The sequence below is a fragment of the Martes martes genome (assembly GCF_963455335.1).
Source record: "Martes martes genome assembly, chromosome: 14".
Lineage (NCBI taxonomy): Eukaryota > Metazoa > Chordata > Mammalia > Carnivora > Mustelidae > Martes > Martes martes.
Genome location: NC_137902.1, coordinates 32,551,112 through 32,577,857, shown reverse-complemented (window position 1 = coordinate 32,577,857; position 26,746 = coordinate 32,551,112). Strand labels below are relative to the sequence as shown.

At 35.8% G+C, this 26,746-nt stretch overlaps 1 protein-coding gene across 2 annotated transcripts in view; it reads left to right on the top strand.

The window, feature by feature from the left end:
* The window catches only part of HELLS (helicase, lymphoid specific), a 38,859-nt gene extending 12,364 nt beyond the window's left edge, over positions 1-26,495 (top strand). Inside the window, exons 7-22 of one of the 2 annotated variants that reach the window (XM_080823382.1) lie at positions 2,084-2,125; positions 5,189-5,413; positions 5,755-5,937; positions 6,570-6,713; positions 9,581-9,777; positions 9,972-10,068; positions 10,607-10,768; positions 11,848-11,987; positions 12,074-12,212; positions 12,845-12,928; positions 13,009-13,128; positions 15,075-15,191; positions 15,508-15,667; positions 19,210-19,306; positions 19,399-19,475; positions 25,926-26,495. In XM_080823382.1, the coding sequence (XP_080679508.1) occupies positions 2,084-2,125; positions 5,189-5,413; positions 5,755-5,937; positions 6,570-6,713; positions 9,581-9,777; positions 9,972-10,068; positions 10,607-10,768; positions 11,848-11,987; positions 12,074-12,212; positions 12,845-12,928; positions 13,009-13,128; positions 15,075-15,191; positions 15,508-15,667; positions 19,210-19,306; positions 19,399-19,475; positions 25,926-26,020 (2,079 nt within the window). In that variant the 3' untranslated portion in view covers positions 26,021-26,495. Of the gene's footprint in view, positions 1-2,083; positions 2,126-5,188; positions 5,414-5,754; positions 5,938-6,569; positions 6,714-9,580; positions 9,778-9,971; positions 10,069-10,606; positions 10,769-11,847; positions 11,988-12,073; positions 12,213-12,844; positions 12,929-13,008; positions 13,129-15,074; positions 15,192-15,507; positions 15,668-19,209; positions 19,307-19,398; positions 19,476-25,925 lie in introns of those variants that run through there. The other variant, XM_080823383.1, reaches the window with a different exon arrangement.
* The last annotated feature ends 251 nt before the right edge of the window (positions 26,496-26,746 follow it).

Here is a 26,746-nt window from a genome sequence, read left to right as displayed (position 1 = left end):
TGTTTATGGATGCACTCTAATATTTCTTTTTTTCTTTCATTTAAAAATAATGGTCAAGAACCATTTGATTGATTATGAACATAGCCTACAATTTGAAAAACACTATTATTTAAGTATTACTTAGATTTATTGAAATTCAGGCAGTTATACATTTATCAAATGTTGGTAGCATATCAGGTGTGGGCAAACTTTGTCTTACATGTGTAAGACCAATTGATCAAGGAGCTTAGTAGATACTGTCTTTGCCTTAGCTTTCATCCCGTGAGAAATAAGTAGTCAATTATAATTGGGCTCTTTTGAGCTTATAAAAGGACTCTAAACTGAGGCACTAAGTTCATAAAATTTTCATCCAGAAGGTGGCTTCTGAGTTGTGACTTGAAGCATTGAAGTAAAATCGTTTAAAGGTTGGGGAAAGTTAATAGGGAAATAGTAAGATATAGGGAAGGTAGTGAAGAGTGTTCTAGGAAGAACGAATAACCTTTGGCAAAATAACCTTTGACAGACGTCCAGAGGCAGGAGAGATCCTGGCAATTTCAAAAACTTAAAAATACATATTACCAGTTTGTATATAAATGAAAAGGAGGTAAGGAGGGTCAGGAGTTTAGTTACAAGGTTTAATTTTTAACAGTGCTTCATAGATAGTATTAGATTTGTTTTGACTGATACACAAATTGTTTTTCAAGAAGGTTCAGCTAAGTCATTGTATTTATTTTTACTTAGTTTAAAAGACAGCTCTGTTCCCTATATCCCTTCAGCCTTAGGGTATGAATATCTATACTTAAATAATACTTTACATACACATGTGACAACACATGTAAGCATGTATATATGTTTTTGTCAGCCACTTAACTCTTGTGTCCCATCATCCTATGTATCTTAAATTTAAGATACATTTGAAGTTTCTTGAATGTATCTACCATTTCATCCCCTTTGTCCTCTGCACATGCTATTCTCTGCTTGAAACATACCCTAACTTAATCTTTAGTGATTATGTCCTGATGATAACTTTTTCAGATAATTTGATATAATACTCTCCTAACTCATCAAGTGGCATTCAGGTATTGCTTGTCTTCATAATTTTAGCATCTGTTTTTCTTTTTTTAAAGCTTTTATTTATTTATTTGACAGACAGAGATCACAAGTAGGCAGAGAGGCAGGCGGGGGGTAGGCGGAAGCAGGCTCCCTGCTGAGCAGAGAGTGGGATGCGGGGTTTGATCCCAGGAACCTGAGATCAGGAGCTGAGCTGAAGGCAGAGGATTTAACCGGCTGAGCCAGCCGGGTGCCCCCATACCCTTAGCATCTAGTAGGTACTTCAAAATCAGAACACTTGTATTCTGTATTTTTAATTTATTTGTCTTTGCCTCTTGCTCAAAATTACAAACTCAGATGTCTATCCACAGAGGCCTCTAAAGTGGGATAGAGTTGGGACTATAATACATTTGGAAGTGAATCCTGAAATACCAGGAGTAGTTACAACTTAGACTGTAGAGCAGGGTTTGGAAAACCTTTTCTGTACAGGGTCAGATAGTTGTTGGCTTTGAAGAGTTGAGTGGGTAACTACTCAACACTGAACTTGGCCTTTTGTAGCCTGAGAGCAGTCATAAACAGTCATAAACTAAGCGAATATGCTCAACTTTGTTCTAATTAAACTTTATTTACAAAAACAGGTTGCCAGCTGGAGTTGGTCTACATGCTATATTTGCCAATCCCTGTACTAGAGGGTTATTGTCATATGTGCATTCGGATTTAAGTCTCTTCAGTAAGCTTTGGCTTAAAAAAGAAACAAAACAAAAACCCTGGAAATTTTAGGAAGAAATAACCCAATTTTTAAGTATTGCTAACTAATGCAGAGTTTTATAAGACAGTGTAACCTTAATTTTGTTTGAGGTCCACCAGTTTTGAGTCCTGTATTTTAATTACCTTGAGAGCCTATCCCCATTTCCTGGCATGAAGATATAACAGAATAGAATATTCTGTAGAATATTAGAATAGAATATAACAGAACAGAATAATTGCTTGTTGAGTAAATAAATGAATGAACTACATATATTGTTACTTTATTTCTGTTTTCTCAATGTTCTAGGAAATTTTGTCTGTGGCTAAAAAAAATAAAAAGGAGAATGAGGTAAGAGATTTATGAGAAATTAAATATAGGAGCCATATCTGTTTCTCTCATCATTAATTCCTTTAATCTCCATTGTACATTTTTTTCTCACTAGCTATTCTATTTCTTAACCTTAAAAAAAATTACTTCTTTCTTATCCTATCGTTCTGCTTACTTACATAATCAACTTAAGGTGTTCTATCGCATGGTCCTTAATGTGTAAATATTAGTTTATGGGTCCTTGGGAGTTTAGCAGTAATGCGAGTGCCTATAACCAAATGCATTCCACGTGTATATATTCCACAGCTTGTGGAAGCTCTAAGAGGTGCCTTAGTCTTACTTCTTTTTTTTTTTTTTTAAGATTTTATTTATTTATTTGACAGACAGAGATCACAAGTAGGCAGAGAGGCAGGCAGAGAGAGGAAGGGAAGCAGGCTCCCCGCTGAGCAGAGAGCCCGATGCGAGGCTTGATCCCAGGACTCTGGGATCATGACCTGAGCCGAAGGCAGAGGCCTTAACCCACTGAGCCACCCAGGTGCCCCCTTAATCTTGTTTCTGACATGAAATATTGTGTTTGGATCTGTTTGGGAAGACTTCTCACTCCATCCCCATTTTATGTGGAGAGATTCCTTGTTACCTGAGTATTCACTGTCCATGTCCCTTCAAGTACAAGATTTCTTAGGGAAGCAGAAACAGTTGTAATACGAAAATGCTTACCAAGGCTTATAGAAATTAACTTACCTACCAAAGATTAAGAGGCTTTTGGGAAAATTGATGACATTATAAAATGGGAGCTATTCTGTTTGCCCATCATAATTTTGACCAAAATTTGTCTCTTATATAAGTGCACTAATTTTTATTCTTCATTCAGTATAAGGATTAGTTTATGATACAGTTAAAACTCAACAATGTTAAATATAAATAAGATTAAGCTTTTTTTTTTTACAATATATAGTTGCATATTTATTTAATTTTTTAAAAAGATTCTATTTAAGAGCATGCCCATGAGCAGTGGGAGGGGCATGGCAGGGGGAAGGGGCAGACTGGGAAGCAGGCTCCCCACTGAGCAGGTGGGGCAGGGCTCATTTCCAGGACCCTGGGATCATGACCTAAGCTGAAGGCAGACTGCTAACCTACTGAGTCACCCAGGGGCCCCTTTAGTTGCATTTTCAAAGATAAAGCTTCAGTCTAATTTCCCATGACTTACTATGGAATTTTGACCATTTTATAGTATGCAGTAAGTAAATGTGTACCATCCTTACGTTAATTCTGATGAATTTTGATAAATGTATGCATTCGTGTAATTACCACCCAAATCAGGATCTAGAACCTTTTCATATGATAGAAGGATCCCTTGTATCCCTTGTTAGTCATTTCTCCCACCACCAAACCTGGAGGCAACGACTTTTTTGACTTTTGTCACAGACCAGTTTTGCCCAGTTTTTAACCTTTTTCACAGGGTATTTCTTACAAATAAAATCCAAATATGTATCTTTTATTTCCTGTTAACTTATTATTCAACATAGTTGATACTCACTTATATTGTTGTTTATTAGTAGCTTTTTTTAAATTGCTGAGTAAAATTCCATTGAATGAATATTATAATTTCTTTATCCATTCTCTGGATGGGCATTTGAATTGTTATCAGTTTGTGACTTATGAATAAGACCACCATGATAATTTGTGTACAAGTCTGTATGGACGTGTTTTCTTGTTCTTGAGTATATACCTGGGAATGGAATTGCTGGGTCATATTGTAAATGTTTGTTTTAAGTTATAAGAAAATTCTTTTCCTGAAGTGAGCACACCATTTTACTCTCACCAGCAGTGTATAAAAGTTTCTGTTAAGAAAAAAAAAATAAAATAAAAGTTTCTCTTGATGTTACTACCAGCATTTCGTGTTAGTCTTCTTAATTTTAACTGAATATGAAATGAATTTCACATTTTACTGAATGTGAAATGAATCTTGTGTGGTTTTATTTTGCATTTTCTTAATTGCTAATGTATATTTTCATGTTCTTAATGGCTTTATGTTTTCTTTTATAAAGTTTCTCTTCACATCTTTTGCCCATTTATTGGGTTACTTGCCCTTTTATTGTTGATATATGAGTTCTTTATATAATGCACAAGTTCTTTGTCAGACTTATGTACTGTATTTTCTTTCAGTTTGTGGCTTGCCTACTCATTTTCTTAATGGTGTCTTTCAGCAAGCAGAACTTCTAAGTTTTATAGTAGCTCAGTTTATCGCTTCCCCCCAACCCCTTTGGTAGTTAGTGCGTTTTTGTCCTGTTTAAGATATTATCACGAGGTTATCAAGATACTCTGTTTTCTTCTAAAAGCTTTATGGTTTTGGTTTTGACTTTATGATGAACATCACAAATTAATTTTATGTATGGAATGGTAAAATTCAGGGCTTGTAATTTTCCAGTTGAATGTCTAGTTGTAGCATTATTTGTGACTTCTCATTTATAAGACTTCCATCTGAATTGACTCAATCCTCGTTTTCACATTCTTAGATGTGAAATAAAGAGTTGTGGACGTCACTAACCAGTAAAATCTATCATTTGTCCTAAGTTGGTAATGCGTGTCATTACAGATAAATTGCTGCTCTTAAGTGTGATGTAGGGAGTTCTTAAACTTTATTTACTTTGTCCCTTTTTCTTCAATGAAAATAATTTAGACGGAAGTAAATGTTCCTGTTTCCTTGAAAGGATTTTTTTTCCTTTTTATTTTATAGACATTACCCATTATTTTTAATTTGGGTGAAAGAAATTATTATTAAGAAAATAGTTTAATAAATTCTTGAGTAGCTCATTTAAAAAATTTGGATGGGAGGTACAGTTGTAAAGGTCATTTAAGTAGTGTGTGCCTGTAATCTGTAAGAGTTATCTCAGAATTTTTTTTCAATGGCTTTGCGTTTGTGAGAGAATGGGATAACTATCTCTAAGGTTTTATTCAACAAATGGTTTTATTTCTATATACTTAATGATTATAGGACTGGGTAAATTTTGATTAAATTTTCTGATAAATAGAGGGTAGCAGCATTATGTATCAAAGTTCTAATTAAGCTTTTTTTCTTCACAGAATGAAAGTTGTTCTTCTAATCTCTGTGTAGAAGATCTTCAGAAAAACAAAGATTCAAATACTATAATTAAAGACAGATTGTCTCAAACGGTTAGGCAGAACACTAAATTCTTTTTTGACCCAGTTCGGAAATGTGATGGACAGCCAGTACCCTTTCAACAGCCAAAACACTTCACGGGAGGAGTGATGCGATGGTACCAAGTGGAAGGCATGGAATGGCTTAGGGTAATGAATTCTCAATTTTAATAGAAGATATTGGTTCATTTCTATATAATAACCTATTAATGTACTGTAACATAACTTGAGTTCTTCTAAGTTCATTATTAAATGTGAAATTTTGTGTGTAAATACTTATTTTCAAATTTATTCATGTAGACTAAATTTTTGGTATTTTATTCAAGATTGCCAACACTTCTATGGTTTGATAACCAATTTCCCACAAGTGTTATAACCATGAATATGTCAATCTTATCATTATTATCATTGGGTAAAAAGAAGAAATAAACTTGCTAATCCAGCAGGTGTTTATATCCAAATTTAAATACAGTGTGTATTGTTTTGTCCAGATGCTTTGGGAAAATGGAATTAATGGCATTTTAGCAGATGAAATGGGATTGGGAAAGACTGTTCAGTGCATTGCTACAATTGCATTGATGATTCAGAGAGGAGTACCTGGACCTTTTCTCGTCTGTGGCCCTTTGTCTACACTTCCTAACTGGATGGCAGAATTCCAGAGATTTACACCAGATGTAAGATATGTTTCCTTTTGTTGAATATATTATCATTTCTATTATTGTTTTGTTGCCTGAATTGTAAAATTATTATTATAATTGATTTTTGTACTACATCTTAAGGGTTGTGTTTTTTGTTTTAAGTTTTTTTAAGTAATTTCTACCCCAGTGTGGGGCTTGAACTCATGACCCCAAGGTCAAGAGTTGCATGCTCCTCTGACTGAGCCAGCTAGAAACCCCTAGTTGAATTATTTTTCAAATGTTAGCAAAATCCATGTTAAGTGTATACGGAAGAGTAGGTATTATTAATCTCAGGTATTTGCCAAAAATATCCCTGGATGATTTTCAGTGCATTGGATAATTTCATTCACATAAGACTGACATAGGTAGAAGTTATTTCTCTTACTGTGGTGTTTTCCTTCCATATATTTGTGTCGTCTTAGCCATATCCTTCCCTTATATTTGATTTGTTTTCATGGCTTATTTTATTCTCTTTCATTAGTAAAGTAATTTATTAGAGGTGATTGGCTCATTTTGCTATAGAAAAATAGAGCTAAGATTAATCATCTTTTCTCTCCTATATTTTCCAAATTGTTAATAATTTGCATTTTGTCCTTAAGTTTGTTATAAATCAATATAAAATCTTTTAGATTCCTACTATGCTATATCATGGGACCCAGCAGGAACGTCGAAAATTGGTAAAGAATATTCACAGACGAAAAGGGACACTGCAGATTCATCCTGTGGTAATTACTTCATTTGAAATAGCCATGAGAGACCGAAATGCATTACAGGTATTGGTCTCCATTGAACTCTTTGTGATCCATAAACCACATTTTTCTTAGTTCATAGCACTTTCGCACCATCTGGTAGCATTTGTTGATTTTTTTTTTTTCTTTTTTTTTTCTGATGGAAGCAGTGGATTGTGTTCTACAGATTCTTTCAGAAACCAAAAGTTGGTATTAACAGATTGAGAAGGTTGTAGTCTTTAAGAAGAAAATTGAAACGATAGCACCTTTACCTATAGCCATAATATCATTCTAGTGTGTTAAATTCAGCTAGACATAAACCTAATCTGAGAATATGTTCCAGATGTGTCTGACATGTGGTTTAAGTATATAGAACTTATCCATTTAGTTTTAATTAAATAAGAATAGCATATATGAAGACAAGTTATTTTTAGACTGTCTTACGGCTATATGGTGTATCTGTTTTTAGTGTATGTTGTAGCTACTTAATTATTAGTGCTCAAGTTATACAGTTGGAAAGTTAACCTTTGCTCATTGTCCCTCAGTTCATTTTTTGGTATTTGCACTTCTCTATCACTGCTCCACCTATTTCACATTTAGTTCTAAATTTACAACTTTTCCTTTTTCTGTCTGGTACATCAGATTTTACTTGTGTGCTGGTGGAAATTTGGGCTATGAATTGCAGTTATGTTACTTCTTCACAATAAAAGTAATATACACTGCTTGTAAAAGAAAGCATACAGACTTCAAAGCAGTTGTAATTCTGAGAATGCTGCTGCTATATTAAGTATTTTTGTTAGCATATAGATATAATTTATATATTGTATCTTGAAAATTCAGTTTTCTACCAAATGATATAACATGAAGACCTTTCTAGTTATTTTGACCTCCCTACCCTGACCATATTGGAACAGATGAGCCTTATTGTCAATTCCATTTGCTAGTGGTTAGAATTTTTATAATTTTCCCTTTCACTGAACTTAGGATATTATTTTAAGGATCTTCGCTTTGAGGGTACAGGGCTCCTATTCCTGACTGGCAGCAGAAGTATCTGTTAACTTAGGAAAATTTTTTTTTTTTTTAAGATTTTATTTATTTGACAGAGAAAGATAGCAAGAGAGGGAACACAAGTAGAAGGAGTGGGAGCGGGAGAAAGAAGCAGGCTTCATGCCAAGCAGGGAGCCTGATGTGGGGCTTGATCCCAGGATCCTGGGATCATGACCTGAACTGAAGGCAGACACTTAACGACTGAGTCACCCAGGTGCCCAACTTACAAAATCATTTTTCAGAACCCTCATTTCTGTTGCATTGGGTTTTCTCTTTGCTTTTACATATTCATTTATATTTGTTTTGCTTTTTTATGGTAGATGTCTTATAGTGAGAGATTACTTAGGTTATCTGGTATTACCAGCAAGAGCAGTCCCAATTTGTTTTTTTCTTTTAAAAAAAAGTCATAATATTAAAAAAAAATTTTTTTAAGATTTTATTTATTTATTTGACAGAGAGAGACAGTGAGAGAGGGAACACAAGCAGGGGGAGTGGAAGAGGGAGAAGCAGGCTTCCCGCAGAACAGAGAGCCCAATGCGGGGCTCAATCCCAGGACCCTGGGATCATGATCTGAGCCAAAGGCATCTGACGGAGACACCCAGGTGCCCCCCCCAAAACTTTTTTTTTAAAATTCTGCTATGAATCTATTAGAATGAAATGCAAAATATGTCCCATTTCATGTTCTTTCCCCCAATTTGCCAATCTTGTTCTCCAAGGATACCTACAATTGCCAGCTTGGTATTTATATTTCCCAGAAATAGTCCATATTTTTGTATTTTTAAACAGTAAAATAGATGAACTTTAAGATTGCCTGATCAAAATAAAAGAGAAAGCACAGATAATAAAAATGAGAGTAAGAAGCTTTGCACAGTGGCAATATTGTAGCCAATGAGGTTTATCCAAGGTGCGATTATTGCTAATTGAAAAATGAGAGTAAGATTTTTTTTGTTGTTTTTGCTTTTTTCCCCCCACAAAGTTTTTTTTCCTCCTTTGAGTTGATGATGCTCAGAGTAAGATTGTAGTTTTGTTGTTTTTGCTTTTTTTTAACAAGGCTTTGAAAAATGAGAAATTAAAATTATTTTTATAACAACTTACTGAAAGTAGTTGGATGGCTTTCTGTGAAGATAGAAATTATTAAAACTGGCCCCAAAAGAAAGGCAAAGCCTAAACAAATCAGTAATTATATTAAGAAACCGAGAACACCATCAGATTAGAATGTCCATTTCAGATGAGGGTCTCAAGAATGAAAATTCTAATATTTAATGTTTCAGAGCATGTGGCACTAGTAAAGCTTTAGTTCTTTTTAGGAATCTAGTATAACACTAATCAAAACCTGATAAAGCATTACACAGGGAAACCACGGACTGCTCCCCCACCCCCGTTTCTTTTAAGATTTATTTTTAGAGAGAGAGAATGAGAGGGAGCACGAGTGGGAGGGATAAGGAGGAAGGAAAGAGTCTTAGGCGGACTCCACACTGAGTGCAGAGCCCAGTGCCAGGCTCCATCTCACGACCTGAGCCAAAATCAAGTAGGACACTCAACCAGTTGCACCGCCCAGGTGTCCCCAGACTGCCTGACTAAAGAATGTGAATAGAAAAAATTTAAGTACATAATAGCAGGTGGACTTTATTAGTTCATAGCCAAGGGAAGTCTATTTTAGGAACAAAAGTATGCATCAGTTTTAGGAGATTTATTTATCCTTTTAGTAGATCAGAAGAAAACATGACCATCTCAATAGATACAGAAATGCCATTTGATAAAATTGAACATCCATCCCTGATAAAGAAGTTTTATTTTTAGAATTGTTTTTAAAAAAAAATTGTGAGATCATCATTTTAAAGTTTTTCCCTAAATTCCTTTTCTAGCACTGCTATTGGAAATACTTAATAGTAGATGAAGGACACAGAATTAAGAACATGAAATGCCGTCTAATCAGGGAGTTAAAACGATTCAATGCAGATAACAAACTTCTTTTGACTGGTACTCCCTTGCAAAACAATTTATCAGAACTTTGGTCATTGCTAAACTTTTTGTTGCCAGATGTATTTGATGACTTGAAAAGGTAGGTAAGCCAGTTATTTAACTATTTTCTATATTTTTCTAACCTCAAATCTGTTCTTAATCAAAATTAATTCCTTTCTCATAGGTAGTTGGATTAAAAATGATAGCTTTTTGGCAACTTCTTTGTGGTATATATATGTTAATATAATTGATTTGTGGGATAGGTTAAGTTGTAATCATTTTTTTCTCTTACAGCTTTGAATCTTGGTTTGATATCACTAGTCTCTCTGAAACTGCTGAAGATATTATTGCTAAAGAAAGAGAACAGAACGTATTGCATATGCTGCACCAGGTTGTGACTTTGTCTTATTCTGCTTACTATGGACTCAGAATGAAAAAAGAACTGCATAGATTATCTTTTGTAGTAGATTTTGAAAAAGTGACCTCTGGGGCTGGGAGAAGAGCAAGGGAGTAAGTTAAATCTAAAGGGGGTAGGGGGCTCTTCATTTTTCAAGACTTGATAGTATTTTTATTTATTTACTTATCTATCTAGCTATCTATTTATTTAAAGGTTATTTATTTATTTATTTGACAGAGAGAGAGAGAGAGAGATATCACAAGTAGACAGAGAGGCAGGCAGAGGGAGAGGGGGAAACAGGCTCCCTGCTGAACAGAGAGCCCCATGCGGGGCATGATTCCAGGACCCTGAAACCATGACCTGAGCCGAAGGCAGAGGCTTAACCCTCTGAGCCACGCAGGTGCCCAAGACTTGATAGTACTTTTAAAGGAAAAAAGAGAAAGAAGGGATTAGGGGGTGTGTGGAGAGAGTATTGCCTGAAAGCATATGATTGCTTCATACTCACATATGTTTATTCATGTTTAAATTTTAGATTCTAACACCTTTCTTACTGAGAAGACTAAAATCTGATGTTGCTCTTGAAGTTCCTCCTAAACGAGAAGTAGTTGTTTATGCACCACTTTCAAAGAAACAAGAGATCTTTTATACAGCTATTGTGAACCGTACAATTGCAAACATGTTTGGATGCAGTGAGGTAGAGTATGACTTTGACATAAACTGTAAATAACAGTTGGTATTGGAAATTTCCTGGTTAATTTCAGTCTTAGATCTTACCACCTGTTTTTAGGACTTACAGAAAATGAATTTCTAACTAGAGTATAAAGCAATAACAAAAGTTGTCTCCTAGTAATTCTGTGATCCTACTAAAATTCAGGTGATGGTTCATGCATTAATTGCTTTATAGTTATTTGGAATGTTTGTTAAAATTTTTTATTCCTATCCCAGATTAACCCAAATTATGCTATGTGGCGATGGACTAGGAAATAACAGGCACACACTATATACAAGAGTTTCCCAGCTAGACCAATCCCCCATACACAATCCCTTTATAGGAGGTTACTGGTCTCCAAAAAATGTAATAGAATACCTTATTTGAAAGAAATATCTTCTTTCATTACCCACCATATTACATTAAAGTAGAATGTGATTATCTTAAAAGATTAGGGGACCCTTAAATTTTGTTTAAATGTCTAGACTTTTTGCTGTATATCATGCACCAGTCTGTTTTTCAAGACATTTATGGTTCTGTACATTTCTGTTTTGTGTAACCATTAGATTCTGTTCCCTAATTTTTATTATAATTAAAGAGAGGATCTGGCTTTTGAACTATTAGAAATTTATAATTATTGCTTATTGTGAGGAATTTCATTGCAGTGTTATACCAGTCCAAAGAAATGTTCTCTAATGCAGATATGTGGAGCTCCTTAACTTAACCCTGAGTTATTAAATTCTTTTATATAAGTTCAAAATAGTTCTGTCCATCCTTAATTTTTTCCACTGAGATACAGAGGCATTTACTCTAATGCTCTGAAACTGTCATAAGCGTTTAAAATACTTAGACTTAATATGACCACATTTGCACGTGGCCAGAGTTTATGGAGCCTTTATTTTGTGCCTTTGGAAATCCCTAAACTTGATGATGAAAGAAAATTATTTTTTTCTTTATATTTTAAAACATTTGTACATAAAAATATTACAATCCACTTTTATGTATTTAGAATTTAAGTGTATAGCTTCTTTAACATATATTCCTTTTTAATTATTCACTTTTAGAAAGAAACTGTAGAGCTAAGTCCCACTGGACGACCAAGACGGCGAACTAGAAAGTCAATAAATTACAGCAAAATAGATGATTTCCCTAATGAATTGGAAAAATTGATCAGTCAAATGCAGCCAGAAGTAGACCGAGAAAGGTGTGAGTTTTAAATAAATTTAAGTGTTCTTTAAACCATGATACTTTTTGTATTTCTCACATTCATGGATTATATGTTTTTGGTAGAGCTGTTGTGGAAACAAATATCCCTATAGAATCTGAGGTTAATCTGAAGCTGCAGAATATAATGATGCTCCTTCGCAAGTGCTGTAATCATCCGTATTTGATTGAGTACCCTATAGACCCGGTCACACAAGAGTTTAAGGTGAATACCATTTAATAATGTACTATTTTGATTTCTGTAACTACCCCTCCGTCCCTCCCATTCCCTCCCTCTCCACCCTTTCTCCTGCTCCCCCTCAAATAAATAAATCTTTAAGAAAAATCGACATTTGTGCTGTAAGTTTAAACTTAACGTTCTCTTATTATAAAGCCTCTGGGAGAGGAGTGAGAAGGGTAGTTCAAGGTTAGACTTAGATTAATTTTTTTGTGAAATCGTTCATTTTATTTATTTTTTGAGAGAGAGTGTGCACTCAATGTTGGGAAGGAGCAGAGGGAGAGAATCTTAAGCAGGCTCCATCCTCCATGTAGAGCCCTATGTGGGGCTTAATCTCATGAAGCTGAGATCATGACTTGAGCTGAAATCAAGAGACAGGCACTTAAGCAACTGAGCCATTCAGGTGCCCCCATTTTAAATTCCAGAGTATGTCTTTCCTTGAGAAAGAATTGTCTTCTGATTTAAAAAGATCAAATGATAAGGTCAGTTTGTTTTTTAATTTAAAGTTTTATGGAGACTTTGTCATTGAGAATGAACTATTTACCTAGATTTTATTTTTATAAAAACAGATTATTGGTAATTATTGTAACTGTTTTTTCTGTTCCTTCTCTGCTTTTAAGATTGATGAAGAATTGATAACAAATTCTGGGAAATTCTTAATTTTGGATCGAATGCTGCCAGAACTAAAAGCCAGAGGGCACAAGGTGGTACTTTTGATCGGATTTTTGATTATTTAATTACTTCTAATAATTGGTATAGATACTAAGATATATTTAAATTTCAGGTGCTGCTTTTTTCACAAATGACAAGAATGTTGGACATTTTGATGGATTATTGCCACTTTAGAAATTTCAACTTTAGCAGGCTTGATGGATCCATGTCTTATTCAGAGAGAGAAAAAAATGTAAGATTACTTAAGTCATACATACCAAATTATCTTTTGTAACTATCTAGGTTTCTAAAGTAATGTTCAGAGTAGAATCACAAATTGATAGACTAAAAACCTTGTAGTAGACTCAAACACATAAAACATTTTTTTTAAACTGATTTTTTTTTAAAGATTTTATTTATTTATTTGACAGACAGAGATCACAAGTAGGCAGAGAGGCAGGCAGAGAGGTGGGGAAGCAGGCTTCCCACCAAGCAGAGAGCCGGATGCAGGGCTCAATCCCAGGACCCCGAGATCATGACCTGAGCCAAAGGCAGAGGCTGAACCCACTGAGCCACCTAGGCGCCCCAAACACATAAACATTTTTATTTAGTTTTAGTAAGTCTTAATTTTTTTAAAAAGATATTTATTTATTTATTTATTTGACATCAAGAGACGTAGCGAGAGAGCAAGTACAAGCAGGGCGAGGGAGAAGCAGGCTTCCTGCTGAGCAGGGAGCCTGATGTAGGGCTCAGTCCCAGGACCCTGGGATCCTCATGACCTATCCCATCCACTGGGAAACCACTTGGGGTTTTAGTTGTTATTTTGGTCACTATGTTTTTAAGAGAAGTTGGTCTAGACTTTTTTTTTTTAATAATATATATTCTTCCTTCAATTTCCTTTGTGATGTGTGAGTTTTCTTTTTTAACAAAAATATCCTTTTTTTTTTTTTTTGAGGATTTTATTTATTGGAGAGAGAGAGAGAGAGCACAAGCAGGGGGGGCTGCAGAGGGGTGGTCTGTAGAAGCAGACTCCCCCAGAGCAGGGAGCCTCAGGCAGGGCTCCATCCCAGTACTCTGGGATCATGACCTGAACTGAAGGCAGACACTTAACTGACTGAGCCATCCAAGCACCCCAACAAAAATATCCTTAATAAAAGAGGGACTTAGAAAACAAATGGAGGTAACATAAGCAGATGTTTAATATGTTAACATAATTGCTCCTAGGTCTAAATGACGGATTCGGTTTCCTATGGGTACATCTTTTAATTGCTATAATTAAAAACAATTTCCCTCCTCAGTTCTTTTGGCTAAAGTTCTCTTTTCTTTATTTCTAGTCTCATAGCTATGATTTAATACAGTGAAAGGATACAAATTAAAGTCAACAAAAAGAAAAGTCATAGGATGAAGTCTAGGAGAAACTAGATGTGACTTTTCAGTGAGGTCATATAGATAGCACTTAATTCTCCCAGCAGCAATTTATAATTGCACATCTGAAGTAAGCCGGGGAAGCTCATCTGAGCCTTGCTGTCCGTGGTTTCCATTGAGAGTTAGTCATATAGGCATGATGCATCTATGTGATTGGCCTGAGCTACCTGGTCTCAAGCCCCTCTGAAGATCAAATTGATAGAGTTTCCCAGGGTTACAGTCTTAGCCTGGGCAGTAGGTAATGTTTAACGATTTTTTAATTTCATGAATGGGAAGTCTTGATAACTTTCTCTTTTCAGCAAATTGGTTTTTTTTGTTTTTTTTTTTCAGCTTTCATGACTTCTGGGTTTTCAGTATTTATTTATTCCACATCTGAAGAATTCATACCTAGTTTGAAGAGTTCTGGCTTATTGGGGCACCTGGGTGGCTCAGTCGGTTAAATGGCAGCCTTTGCCTCAGGTCATGATCCCAGTATCCTGGGATTGAGCCCCACATCAGGCTCCCTGCTCACTGGGGAGCCTGCTTCTCCCTCTCCCTCTGCATGCTCTGGCTACTTGTACTCTGTCTCTCTGTCAAATAAATAAATAAATAAAATCTTTTTAAAAAAAAAGAATGCTGGCTTATTATATCCCTTGGCATTGCTGTCCCCACTCCTTTGCTATAAACACATGGTTATAAGATGGTTGCTCTGCAGGCAGCACAATATCTGCATTCTAGGCTGTAACAGTTTCTTTCTTTCCTTAAGTTTACCTTTTTTTTTTTTCTTGCTTTTAGATGCACAGCTTCAACACAGATCCAGATGTGTTTATCTTCTTAGTAAGTACACGAGCTGGTGGCCTGGGCATTAATTTGACTGCAGCAGATACAGTTATCATTTATGATAGTGATTGGGTAAGTTGGTAAGTTGGAAGTATAGCAATATGCTATACTATGTTATATTTCCATTCTGAATTTTTTATCTTTCATTGTATGCTTTGCAGTTTTATTTATCTGTTTGTAAAAGGTATTCCGTCTTAAGACAAAAATCATTGTCAGGTGCCCTGTTTGTAAAGTCGTGAATATGTTTTATCATTGAAACTATTCTAGAAATCTAAAATGAGTTAAGACATTTTGACAGATTCTGATTGGATTATGCATTTAACTTCAATAGGAGTTTAAATAACTTTAACATTAAACTGTTAAATATTATTTTTCTTTTCACTTTAAGAATCCCCAGTCTGATCTTCAGGCCCAGGATAGATGTCATAGAATTGGTCAGACAAAGCCAGTTGTTGTATATCGTCTTGTCACAGCAAATACTATCGATCAGAAAATTGTGGAAAGAGCAGCTGCTAAAAGGAAACTGGAAAAGTTGATCATCCACAAAAGTAAATTATACTTCTTATCTTTTTATTATTTTTTAACATTCTTTTTTATTATATTCAGTTAACTACTATGTAATACATCATTAGTTTTTGATGTAGTGTTCAGTGATTCATTAGTTGTATATAACACCCAGTGCTCATCACAGCATGTGTCCTCCTTAATATCCATCACCATGTCACCCCATTCCCCCACCCGCCTCCCCTGTGGAATGTCAGTTTGTTTCCCGGGGTCCTTAAGTCTCTCATGGTTCACCTCCCTCCTTGCTCCCCTTTCAGAGTTCCCTGCCTCCCCTATGGTCCTCCATGGTATTCCTTATGTTCCACATATGAGTGAAACCATATGATAATTGTCTTTCTCTGCTTGGCTTATTTCACTTGGCATAATCCCCTCCAGTTCCATCTATGTTGTTGCAAAGGTTGGGTATTCATCCTTTCTTTTTTTTTTTTTTTTTAAGATTTTATTTATTTATTTGAAAGACAGAGATCACAAGTAGGCAAAGAGGCAGGCAGACAGAGAGGAAGAGAAGCAGGCTCCCTGCCGAGCAGAGAGCCCGATGTGGGGCTCGATCCCAGAACCCTGGGATCATGACCTGAGTCGAAGGCAGAGGCTTTAATCCACTGAGCCACCCAGGCGCCCCGGTATTCATCCTTTCTGATGGCTGAGTAATATTTCATTGTATATATATATACCACATCTTTATTTATTCATCTGTTGAAGAGCATCTTGTTTCCTTCCACAATTAGGCTATTGTGGACATTGCTGCTATGAACATTGGGGTGCAGGTGGCCTTTCTTTTCACTACATCTGTATCCTTGGGTAGTGAAATCGCTGGGTTGTAGGGTAGCTCTATTTTTAACATCTTGAGGAACCTCCATACTGTTTTCCAGAGTGTCTGTACCAGCTTGCATTCCCACCAACAGTGTAAGAGGGTTCCCCTTTCTTCACATCCTCGCCAATGTTTGTTGTTTCTTGTTCTGTTAATTTTTGCCATTCTAACTGGTGTAAGGTGGTATCTCATTGTGGTTTTGATTTGTATTTCCCTGATGGCTAGTTAATAATAATTTGTAGTGCTTTTCTTATTTCAGTTGTCTGTTTATTGTGAGATTTCATTACTGTTACTTCCTTATAAAATAAATTGGTATGACTTAACTAGTTTGGAATTTAAATAGGCAGTGGGGAGGGGCACCTAGGTGGGTTAGTCGGGTGAGTGCCCAACTCTTGATCTCAGATCAGGTCTTGATCTCAGGATCGTGAGGTCAAGCCCATGTTTGGCTCCATGTTGGGCATGAAATCTGCTTAAAAAAATAGATGGTGGGAGGGGCGCCTGGGTGGCTCAGTGGGTTAAAGCCTCTGCCTTCGGCTCAGGTCATGATCCCAGGGTCCTGGGATCGAGCCCTACATCGGGCTCTCTGCTCAGCAGGGAGCCTGCTTCCTCCTCTCTCTCTGCCTGCCTCCCTGCCTACTTGTGATCTCTGTCAAATAAATAAATACAATTTTTAAAACAAAAAAATAGATGGTGGGGAATTTGCTGGTATAAAGACCTAAACTAGGTTGGCGTGACTATAAACATACATGAAGAAAAACATTAGTGTTTAGATGAGCAGAGGGGCGAAGAAAACTCTCCAGGACAACACTTTCAAAGTGCCATATCCTCAATTCTGTCATGGGAATTTGGCATGATGTTAATGCTTATTCCTGATAAGAGATTGCCTGTCAAAAGTCTTTAAGAAAACGTCAAGCCGCTTCTTAATAGTCCAGTATATTAAGTATTAAAGATATGTTGAAGTAGCGCTATTAAAAAAAATCTGTTTACTTGGTTGAACTCAGTATTTCAAAAAATATTGGCTCTGTAGAATGTCCATTTCATCATTTCAAATCTAGTATTTTTCAAATACTGTGTGTTTTTGTTTTTTAAGAGAGAGAGAGAGGGTTTGGGGGGCAGAGGAAAAGGGAGAGAGAACAGGCTCTGCATGCAGCACAGAACCCAGTGTGTGGCTCAGTCTACGACTCTGAGATCATGACCTGAGCTGAAATCAAGAGTGGGGTGCTTAACCGACTGAGCCAGGCACAAATACAGTGTTTTCTTAAACTGGAAAAGATTCTGAGAGGTAGGGGAAGTAAAGTAAGTGAGGCATTGGTATTTTATATTTTATTCCCTAAGATTCTTTGGAGAAGTTCTACTTCTTTTCATTAAATACAAAATTCTATTCAGATAAATTAGCTTCATGGCTACGTTAAAAAAAGTTGAAAAAAGTCTGTAAATTATGAAGCCTAGAGAAATGGGAACATGACAGTGTTGAAAATCACTATTCATTTGTTTTATGCTACTTTTCCTACCTGCTCTCTACTTGAAAATACTTTCTCCAGTGTATCTGATTTTGAGGGAGATACGGTTTAGGTTTTAGAAATCTTTAATTTGACTTGTTGGAACATTTAGATTGTAGTTGGAATTTACACTGGAGGAAAAAACTTTTCTAGTAAGATTTTATGCAAATTAAAATTTTTTCACCTGTGCTGCTTTAGGAATTTGATGAAGTATATTTTCTTTATTTAATATAATTTAAATTCAGTAGAATGTGTGTCTAGTTTTATTTTTCCAAGTCTGTTTTTAGTATTTTGAAAAATTAATATCAAAAAGCAATTTGAAAGGAATTTTTAAAATACTGACAGTATTTTATTATAATAATATACATACAGTAAAATACCCAGATCTTAACTGTACAGATTAATGAATCTTGACAAATGTATATACTTATGTAACTATCCTCCAGGTCAAGGTAACAACCTCCTTTGTCCAAAAGCATTTCCTTGTGCACCAGTTCATTTTCCATGTGCCCTTGTTCCTCAGTAGAAGGCACCACTGTTCCAGTTTCTGCCACATAGATTCCTTTTCCCTTTAATTTCATACGTGGATTCATTTCTATATATGTAGCTGCTTTTGTTCAGCATAATATTTTGAGATTTGTTTATGTTGTGTGTATTAGGAATTAATAGTTCATGTATCCATTCTTTTTTTTTTTTAAGATTTTATTTATTTGACAGAGATTACAAGTAGGCAGAGAGGGAGGCAGAGACAGGGGAGGAAGCAGGCTCCCTGCTAAGCAAGACCCCGGTGTGGGGCTCGATCCCAGGACCCTGGGATCATGACCTGAGCCGAAGGCAGAGGCTTTAACCCACTGAGCCACCCAGCTGCCCCTCATGTATCCATTCTTAAGTTGGTTGACGTGTAAATTGTTTTCCAGATTTTGGTTTTTACGAATAAGCTGCTCTTGTACAACTGTTTGTGGACATATGCCTTTATTTGTTCATGGTCTTTGGGTGGGTGTATGTTTACCTATAGGAAACTACTAAACTTTTCCCTAAGTGGACATACCATTTTACACTTCTGCCATGAAAGTATGAGAGTTATGGTTGCTTTTCTTCCTTATCAACACTTGATTTTGCCTGTTCTTTTTAACATAAGACATTGTGATTGGTGTGTAATGTATATTTTGGTTTTAAAAGTGATTTTCAGTGTTTTTAATTTCTTGAACATTTTTTCTAGATCATTTCAAAGGTGGTCAGTCTGGATTAAATCAATCTAAGAACTTCTTAGACCCTAAGGAATTAATGGAATTATTAAAATCTAGAGATTATGAAAGGTAAGATTTTGCTTACAAATAACATTTTTTACAAAAATGTAATTCACAGTTTTGATTTATCGAATGGACTTGAATATTTTGTTTTCTTACAGGGAAGTAAAAGGATCAAGAGAGAAGGTCATTAGTGATAAAGATCTGGAGTTATTGCTAGATCGAAGTGATCTCATTGGTAAGTATCATGCTTTTACTTTCTTTAAGGGAAAGTGAAACAGACATTTTAAAAGAGAGAATAGTAATATTTAATGTACCCCTTTATGTAATTCATTCAGCCACTAGTCTACAACATTTAACCAGTCTTTTCTCATTGTAATTCTCTTTTGTCAGAATCTTAAAATCATGAGATTTTACCCATCTTTTACTCAGGCATCTTTTACCAAGAAGAACCTGTCTTTAAATATAGTCACTATGTCATTACATTATTACATTTAAGAATATTGGCAGTAGGGGCGCCTGGGTGGCTCAGTGGGTTAAAGCCTCTGCCTTCGGCTCAGGTCATGCTCCCAGGGTCCTGGGATCGAGCCCATGTCGGGCTCTCTGTTCAGCGGGGAGCCTGCTTCCCTTCCTCTCTCTGCCTCCGTCTCTGCCTACTTGTGATCTCTGTCAAATAAATAAATAAAATCTTAAAAAGAAAAAAAAAAGAAAAGAAAAAGAATATTGGCAGTAAAACTTTTGATATCCTTTACCTAGGCCATATTGAGATTTCTCCAGTGGTCTTTACAGTTAGAATCAGGGTCCAAATTTCATTGTTGGCTTTGTCTCTTTTCTTCTATAACACCTTCCTCACTTTTGTTTTTCCAAGTCATTGACAAAAACTAGATTATTTGCTCTCTGCAATGACCTGCATTCTGGAACTGGCTGAATTTTTTTTTAAACCCCTTTTGTGTTGTCCTTTGATTTGTTCCTCAATCTACTTATTTTCTGAAAAGTATAAATAGCTATATATGTAGCTGTACAAGCTTAATTAGATCTAGGTTCCATTTCTTAGGAATACTTCATTCATTCTGTCTTTGAGAAAAGCACTTGTTAGCATTTAATGAGGCTCCTTCCATGTGGCTTCAAGCTACCAGGACACAGCGCCCGCCCTCCCCAGCCCCTGTTGCCAACACACCATTAATATTCTCAGCTGTTCTGCTAAAGAATTTGGCCTTCTGTGATGTCAAGCTGCTTTAGGAACTTTCCCCTTCCCAGAACTCTGTAGCTTGATCGAATTTCATCATCGAACGATAGGATCAGCTCTAATCTTGTTCTTTGGCAGCATTTACCAGTGTTTGCTTACTGACAGGGTCCAGTTTATCAAGGTTGCAGATGTGCAGAAGCTCTGATTCCTCTTTAAGCAGTAATGTGCCATACCAACTTTTCCAAAGTAACGTGGGTGATAGTTGTTGAAGTTGATGACCCTGGCTTCCTGGGTGTTTCTGGTGCTTACCAATGTGGCCGTGGTTCACATGGTCCTGACATTTCTGTGTCTTTCTTAGTCTAGATGGTACCTCAGCAGCCAAAACAAAAGAGCTGTCGTCAGAGTTAAAATCCTACCAGGCAGTACATATATCTGAGTTTCTTATTTTTAGTGAGCTAGGATTGGTCAGCTGATTCAGGCTGATCTTAAAAAGTTTTCTGCCCTTCTGTTCGACCTGTTGGTTTTAGTATCCATTGATGATGGTTGTTTAGAATCATTATTTCCTGAAAGATTGCAAAAATGGTGATATTTCTTTTGTTATTCCTTCATTAGTTAGAATTAGTTTATTATGCACTTTTCCCTATCAATTATTTGGTTATTCTATAGGGGATGCAGTCTGTACAGGTGAGGCAGGATAAGTTGCTTCTTTTATTTATCAGTCTTTAGTGAATTGATATGTATCATGGTAACCATAAATAATCTTGAAAACAAATGCAATAAATATTTAAAACTCATCGTTTTCTAATTATATTATTAACATACTACCAGTATCTATGCTCTTGATTGTATTATATTTGTATAGTGGAAATAGTGTATAATGCTGTACTCTGCACATCTTTTCCCAACCCTAGTTGGACACTGTTATGTTGGTAGCTTGGTATTGATGATGATAGGGATATTTAATACCATGGAGATAGGAAAAAACTACAAATCAGGGCCTTTTGATGGGGCAGGGCATCAGGGGAACCAGTTAAAAACATTTACGAGCACATCACTGGGTTTAATTTCTTGATGTCTTTGACTTCGTTTCAAATAGCTCTTTTTAAAATTGTGCTCTTTGTCTTCTTATCATTGAGTTGAAAGAAGTCTTTATATATTCAAGATATAAGTCCTTTATCTGATACATGTTCTGCAGATATTTCCTCCCAGTCTGGAGCTTAGCTTGCATGTTCGTTCTTCTTCTTCCTCTTTTTTTTTTTTTTTAAACTAAATTCTACGCCTAGTGTGGGGCTTGAACTCATGACCCTGAGATCAGAGTCACACGCTGTACCTTCTGGGCCAGCCAGGCACCCTTGTCTTGCATTTTTCTTAAGTAGTGTCTTTTGAAGGTCAAAAATGTTTAAGTTTTATAAAGTCCAGTTTATCTTTTTTTGTAACCTCTCATGATTTTGATGTCATCTCTAAGTAATCTTTGCCTAACAAAGGTCATGGTGTTTTCTTTAAAGAGTTACAGTTTTAGTTGTTGTATTTGAATTAATTTTTCTATAGAGTATGAGGTAAAGGTCTAAATTTTTTTGTGCATGTTGTTACTCAGTTGTTCCAGCATCATTTGTTGAAAAGATTATTCTTTCCCTAATGAAATGCCTTAGCAATGTTACTGAAAGTCAGTTGATCATGAATGTAACAGTTTATTTCTGTACTCCCAACTCTGGCCCCTTGATCTGTTTGTCAGTCCTATGCCACTATCACACTGTCTTGATTATTATAGCTTTGTGGTCAGTTTTGAAATTGTGAGTGAATCCAATTTTGTTCTTTTTCAAAATAAGTTTTAGCTATTCTGGATTTTTTGGGTTTTGTTTTTTCTTTTAAGATTTTACTGATTTGGGGCGCCTGGGTGGCTCAGTGGGTTAAAGCCTATGCCTTTGGCTCAGGTCATGATCCCAGAGTCCTGGGATCGAGCCCCACATGGGGCTCTCTGCTCCGTGGGGAGCCTGCTTCCCTTCCTCTCTCTCTCTGAGTGCCTCTCTGCCTACTTGTGATCTCTCTCTGTCAAACAAATAAGTAAAATATTAAAAAAAACTAAATAAAAGATTTTATTGATCTATTTGACAGAGTGAGAGCACAAACAAAGGGAGGAGCGGGGAGCCTGATGCGGGGCTCAATCCCAGGATTCTGGGATCATGACCTGAACTGAAGGCAGACGTCCAATTGACTGAGCCACCCAGGAGCCCATATTCTGGGTTATTTGCATGTTTATTTTAGTATTCAAATAGTTCAGGAAAATGAGAAAGATAAAGCCCTATGGCCAAATTTTAAATACATTATTAAATAAAAATCAGTTGTATGGGGTGCCCAGCTGGCTCAGTCTGTGGAGTGTGCATCTCTTCATCTTGATCTTGATCTTGATCTATAGGTGATCTTGACCCACATTAGGTGTAGAGATTACTAAAAAAAAGTTAAAATCTTATATGGAGTGGGTGGTTGGGTTATGGACTTTGGGGAGGGTATGTGATATGGTGAGTGCTGTGAAGTGTATAAGCCTGATGATTCACAGACCTGTACCCCTGGGGCAAATAATATATGATATGTTAATAAAAATAATTTAAAAAATGGGGGAAAATCTTAAAATTAAAAAAATCAGTTGTATAGAAGGAATGTAAGGATGGTATAATATCTGAAACTATTTGCATTATCTGAATAAAGGAGAAGTAGATACTGAAAACCCACTTGAGATAACATCATAATCACCTCATATTTCTTAAACTAGACAGGGAGAAGAATGTTGTTAATCTGGTAAAATGCATCTATCCAGTAAGTTACTAAATCAAGAACAAAGATAACAGCTCTCACTCCCACTATACAGTATACAACATTGCACAATTTACAAGGAAGTCCTAACTAACACTATAAAATAATAAAAGTAGGTTTAGGGGAGTAGTACTTAATTTTACCCTTAAAAGTACTTTAAGTAGTTAATTAAGTACTGTAAAAGTAAATTAAGTAGTACTTAATTTTTACAGGGGGTATAATCATCTCCATAGAACATAAGGGAATTTAGAAGTGTTTAGATAGAATTCAAGAAGGTTGCTATTAATTAATGGTATGTGTGAGGCACCAGAGTGGCTTAGTTAGTTAAGCGACTGCCTTCAGGTCATGATCCTGGAGTCCCAGGATCAAGTCCCGCATCAGGCTCCCTGATTAGCAGGGAGTCTGCTTCTCCCTCTGACCCTCCCCACTCTCATTCTTTCTTTCAAATAAATAAATTTTTAAAACTCTTGAAAAAAAAAATTAATAGTATGTGTATCAGAAGTAATTATTTTGAAAATAAGAAGCTTCCAGTAACTACAAAACTGTAACATGCCTAGGATTAAGTGTAACAGTTTCTTTAAGGCCATTATGGGCAAAATTATGAAACATGGGACTGAATAAATGTACATATTTAACTATATTCATGGATGTGAATGATGAATATTGAAATGTGTATGTGTTAAAATATAAGTTGCTATTCCCCAACTTAACTTACATTTCTTATATGACTTCCTAATTAAAACTCCAGTATGACTCTTTAAAGAACTATGATAGGCAGTTTTATTTTTTATTTTTTTTTTTTTTATAAATTTTTTTTTTTTTTTTTTTTTTTTTTTTTTAGGATTTTATTTATTTATTTGACAGAGAGAGATCACAAGCAGATGAAGAGGCAGGCAGAGAGAGAGGAGGAAGCAGGCTCCCTGCTGAGCAGAGAGCCCGATGCGGGGCTCGATCCCAGGACCCTGGGATCATGACCTGAGCCGAAGGCAGAGGCTTTAACCCACTGAGCCACCCAGGTGCCCCTGATAGGCAGTTTTAAAAGTTTATGTGGAAGAGAAAAGGGCCAACAGCCAAGACAATTTTTAAGAACCACAGAGTATTCCATATCATGTATTAAGATATAATTTAAAGGTCACAATAATCGAGACTAGAATTAGGATATGATAAGATAAATGAACCAGTGGTTTGGCAGATTGAGAAAGCCAACCAAACTTGTGTGGAAAATCAGTGAATGACAGAAATGGCAATTTAAACTAGAGAGGGCAAATTCCTGTTATTCACATACATGATGCGGGGACATTTCTAACCAACAGCTGGGAGACTTTATATCATACTCAGTGACACATTCTAGATAGGTTAACCTAATCGGTCAAAACCTAAATATTAAAAGCAAAACTTTTTTTTTGTTAACATATAATGTATTATTTGTTTCAGGGGTACATGTCTGTGAATTATCAGTCTTATACAATTCACAGCACTTAACATAGCACATACCCTCCCCAATGTCCATAACCCAGCCACCCTATCCTTTCCCCACGCCCCAGCAACCCTCAGTTTGTTTCCTGAGATTTAGAGGCTCTTTAGGGTTTTTCTCCCTCCCTGGTCCCATCTTGTTTCATTTTTTCCCTCCCTCCTCACCACCACACCCACCCTGCCTCTCAAATTCCTCATATCAAAGAGATCATATGATAATTGTCTTTCTCTGATGGATTTATTTCGAACAGAGGAATATATTTGTATGATTTTTAGAACAGGGAAATAATTCTTAAGGTACAAAATTAAATGAATAGATTGGTAGATTTTATTACATTAAAGACTTGTATAAATACAGATGATACCATGAGCAGAGATGAAGGAGAAACCACAGAAATATGTGCAACACATAACAGACAGGAAGTGTTTATTACATATAGATAACTAAGTCAGCAAGAAAAATGGACAACTTGAGCAGGCAGTTACCAGGAAAGAAGTGGCCAGTTAACATTCAAAGATGCTTCAACATCCAAAGAAATTGGAGTAATGGCATTCAAAATCAGTAGAGATTCCATTAACAAAAACATAAAAGACCACATATTAGCAGTTAGGGGTGTGTATGAAGATAAATTTTCATGGTATTTTGCTTCCCAGCTTTTAAACTAATTACTATTGGGCTTTTTTTTTTTTTTTTTAAGATTTTTATTTATTTATATGACAGAGATCACAAGCAGGTGGAGGCAGGCAGAGAGAGAGAGGGGGGAAAGCAGGCTCCCTGCTGAGCAGAGAGCCCAATGTGGGACTTGATCCCAGGACCCTGAGATCGTGACCTGAGCCAAAGGCAGAGGCTTAACCCACTGAGCCACCCAGGCGCCCCTGTTTTGTTTTGTTTTGTTTTTTAAAACATCTCAGAGTGTAATTTTAAATTGGTGCTCTAAACCTGTGTATCTTAAATTCAGAAGTGATTTTGATTAGCAAACTGATGTTTATCTGTTCCCTAGAGGCCAGTTCTCATTGTAATAAGAGGAGTATGCTTTACTTTCTCACTTTCGCTGTGTTGACTATTGATTAAGGAATAAAGTGTCCACATTCCTGTGGGTTTTTAAGCTTTGGGCAGATGACTCTTCTCATAACAATATGTTGGACATCTCTTTTAAGATTCCTTTTTAGGTTTGTAACTTTTTAAAAAAATAAATCCTTGTTTATGTATTTTTCTCTTAGATCAAATGAATGCTTCAGGACCGATTAAAGAGAAGATGGGGATATTCAAGATACTAGAAAATTCTGAGGATTCCAGTCCTGAATGTTTGTTTTAAAGTGGAGCTAAAGACTATCTTTTAAAGTTCTTGTTTACATCTAGTGATTTACCTATATTGGTTTTAAAATTCAGATTATCCACTTTACCGTTTTGATTGTATCAGTTTACATAATGACTCTTGTACCATTGCATAATCAATAGATGGTAATTCTCTGAGCCTTATTAAGAACAAAAGAGTATTCATAGTAACTTTAGATTTTCCGTTAATTTTTCAGGCTCAGTAATATTTTTGGGTACAGGCTGATGTGTACTTAACCACTGCCAGATTTATACAGTCTTCCTGTGGAAGTTTAATGTCTTTTTCCCCGCTTTTAGCAGTACAGTTCATGGGTTTGGGGTACTTCAGTTATGGAGTAGGCTTTGATGGGGGAAAGATTGGGATTATACTTTCTGTTGTTTAAATAAGAAATTGTTTGATTTTAGGGTCTATTTCTATAAAATAGTTTACCAAATAAATGTTTGTTATAAGATGATCTCATCAAAATTTTTTTTTTTTTTTCAGAAAAATAATGTCTCAGGTGAAATAATAACAAACATCTTGACTGGCGTTGTGATTCAACATTATGTTGACTTGATTTTATTCATTAGTACTCTACACATATATAAAGATTTCATCTGGACATCTGTTCTTGCAGAGCAGGCTTTTGAAAAAACCGTAGGGTCTTGATAAAAGAAGTGGTAGTATATCACGCAAAAAAACAAAGAGTAGAACAAGGAAGAAGAC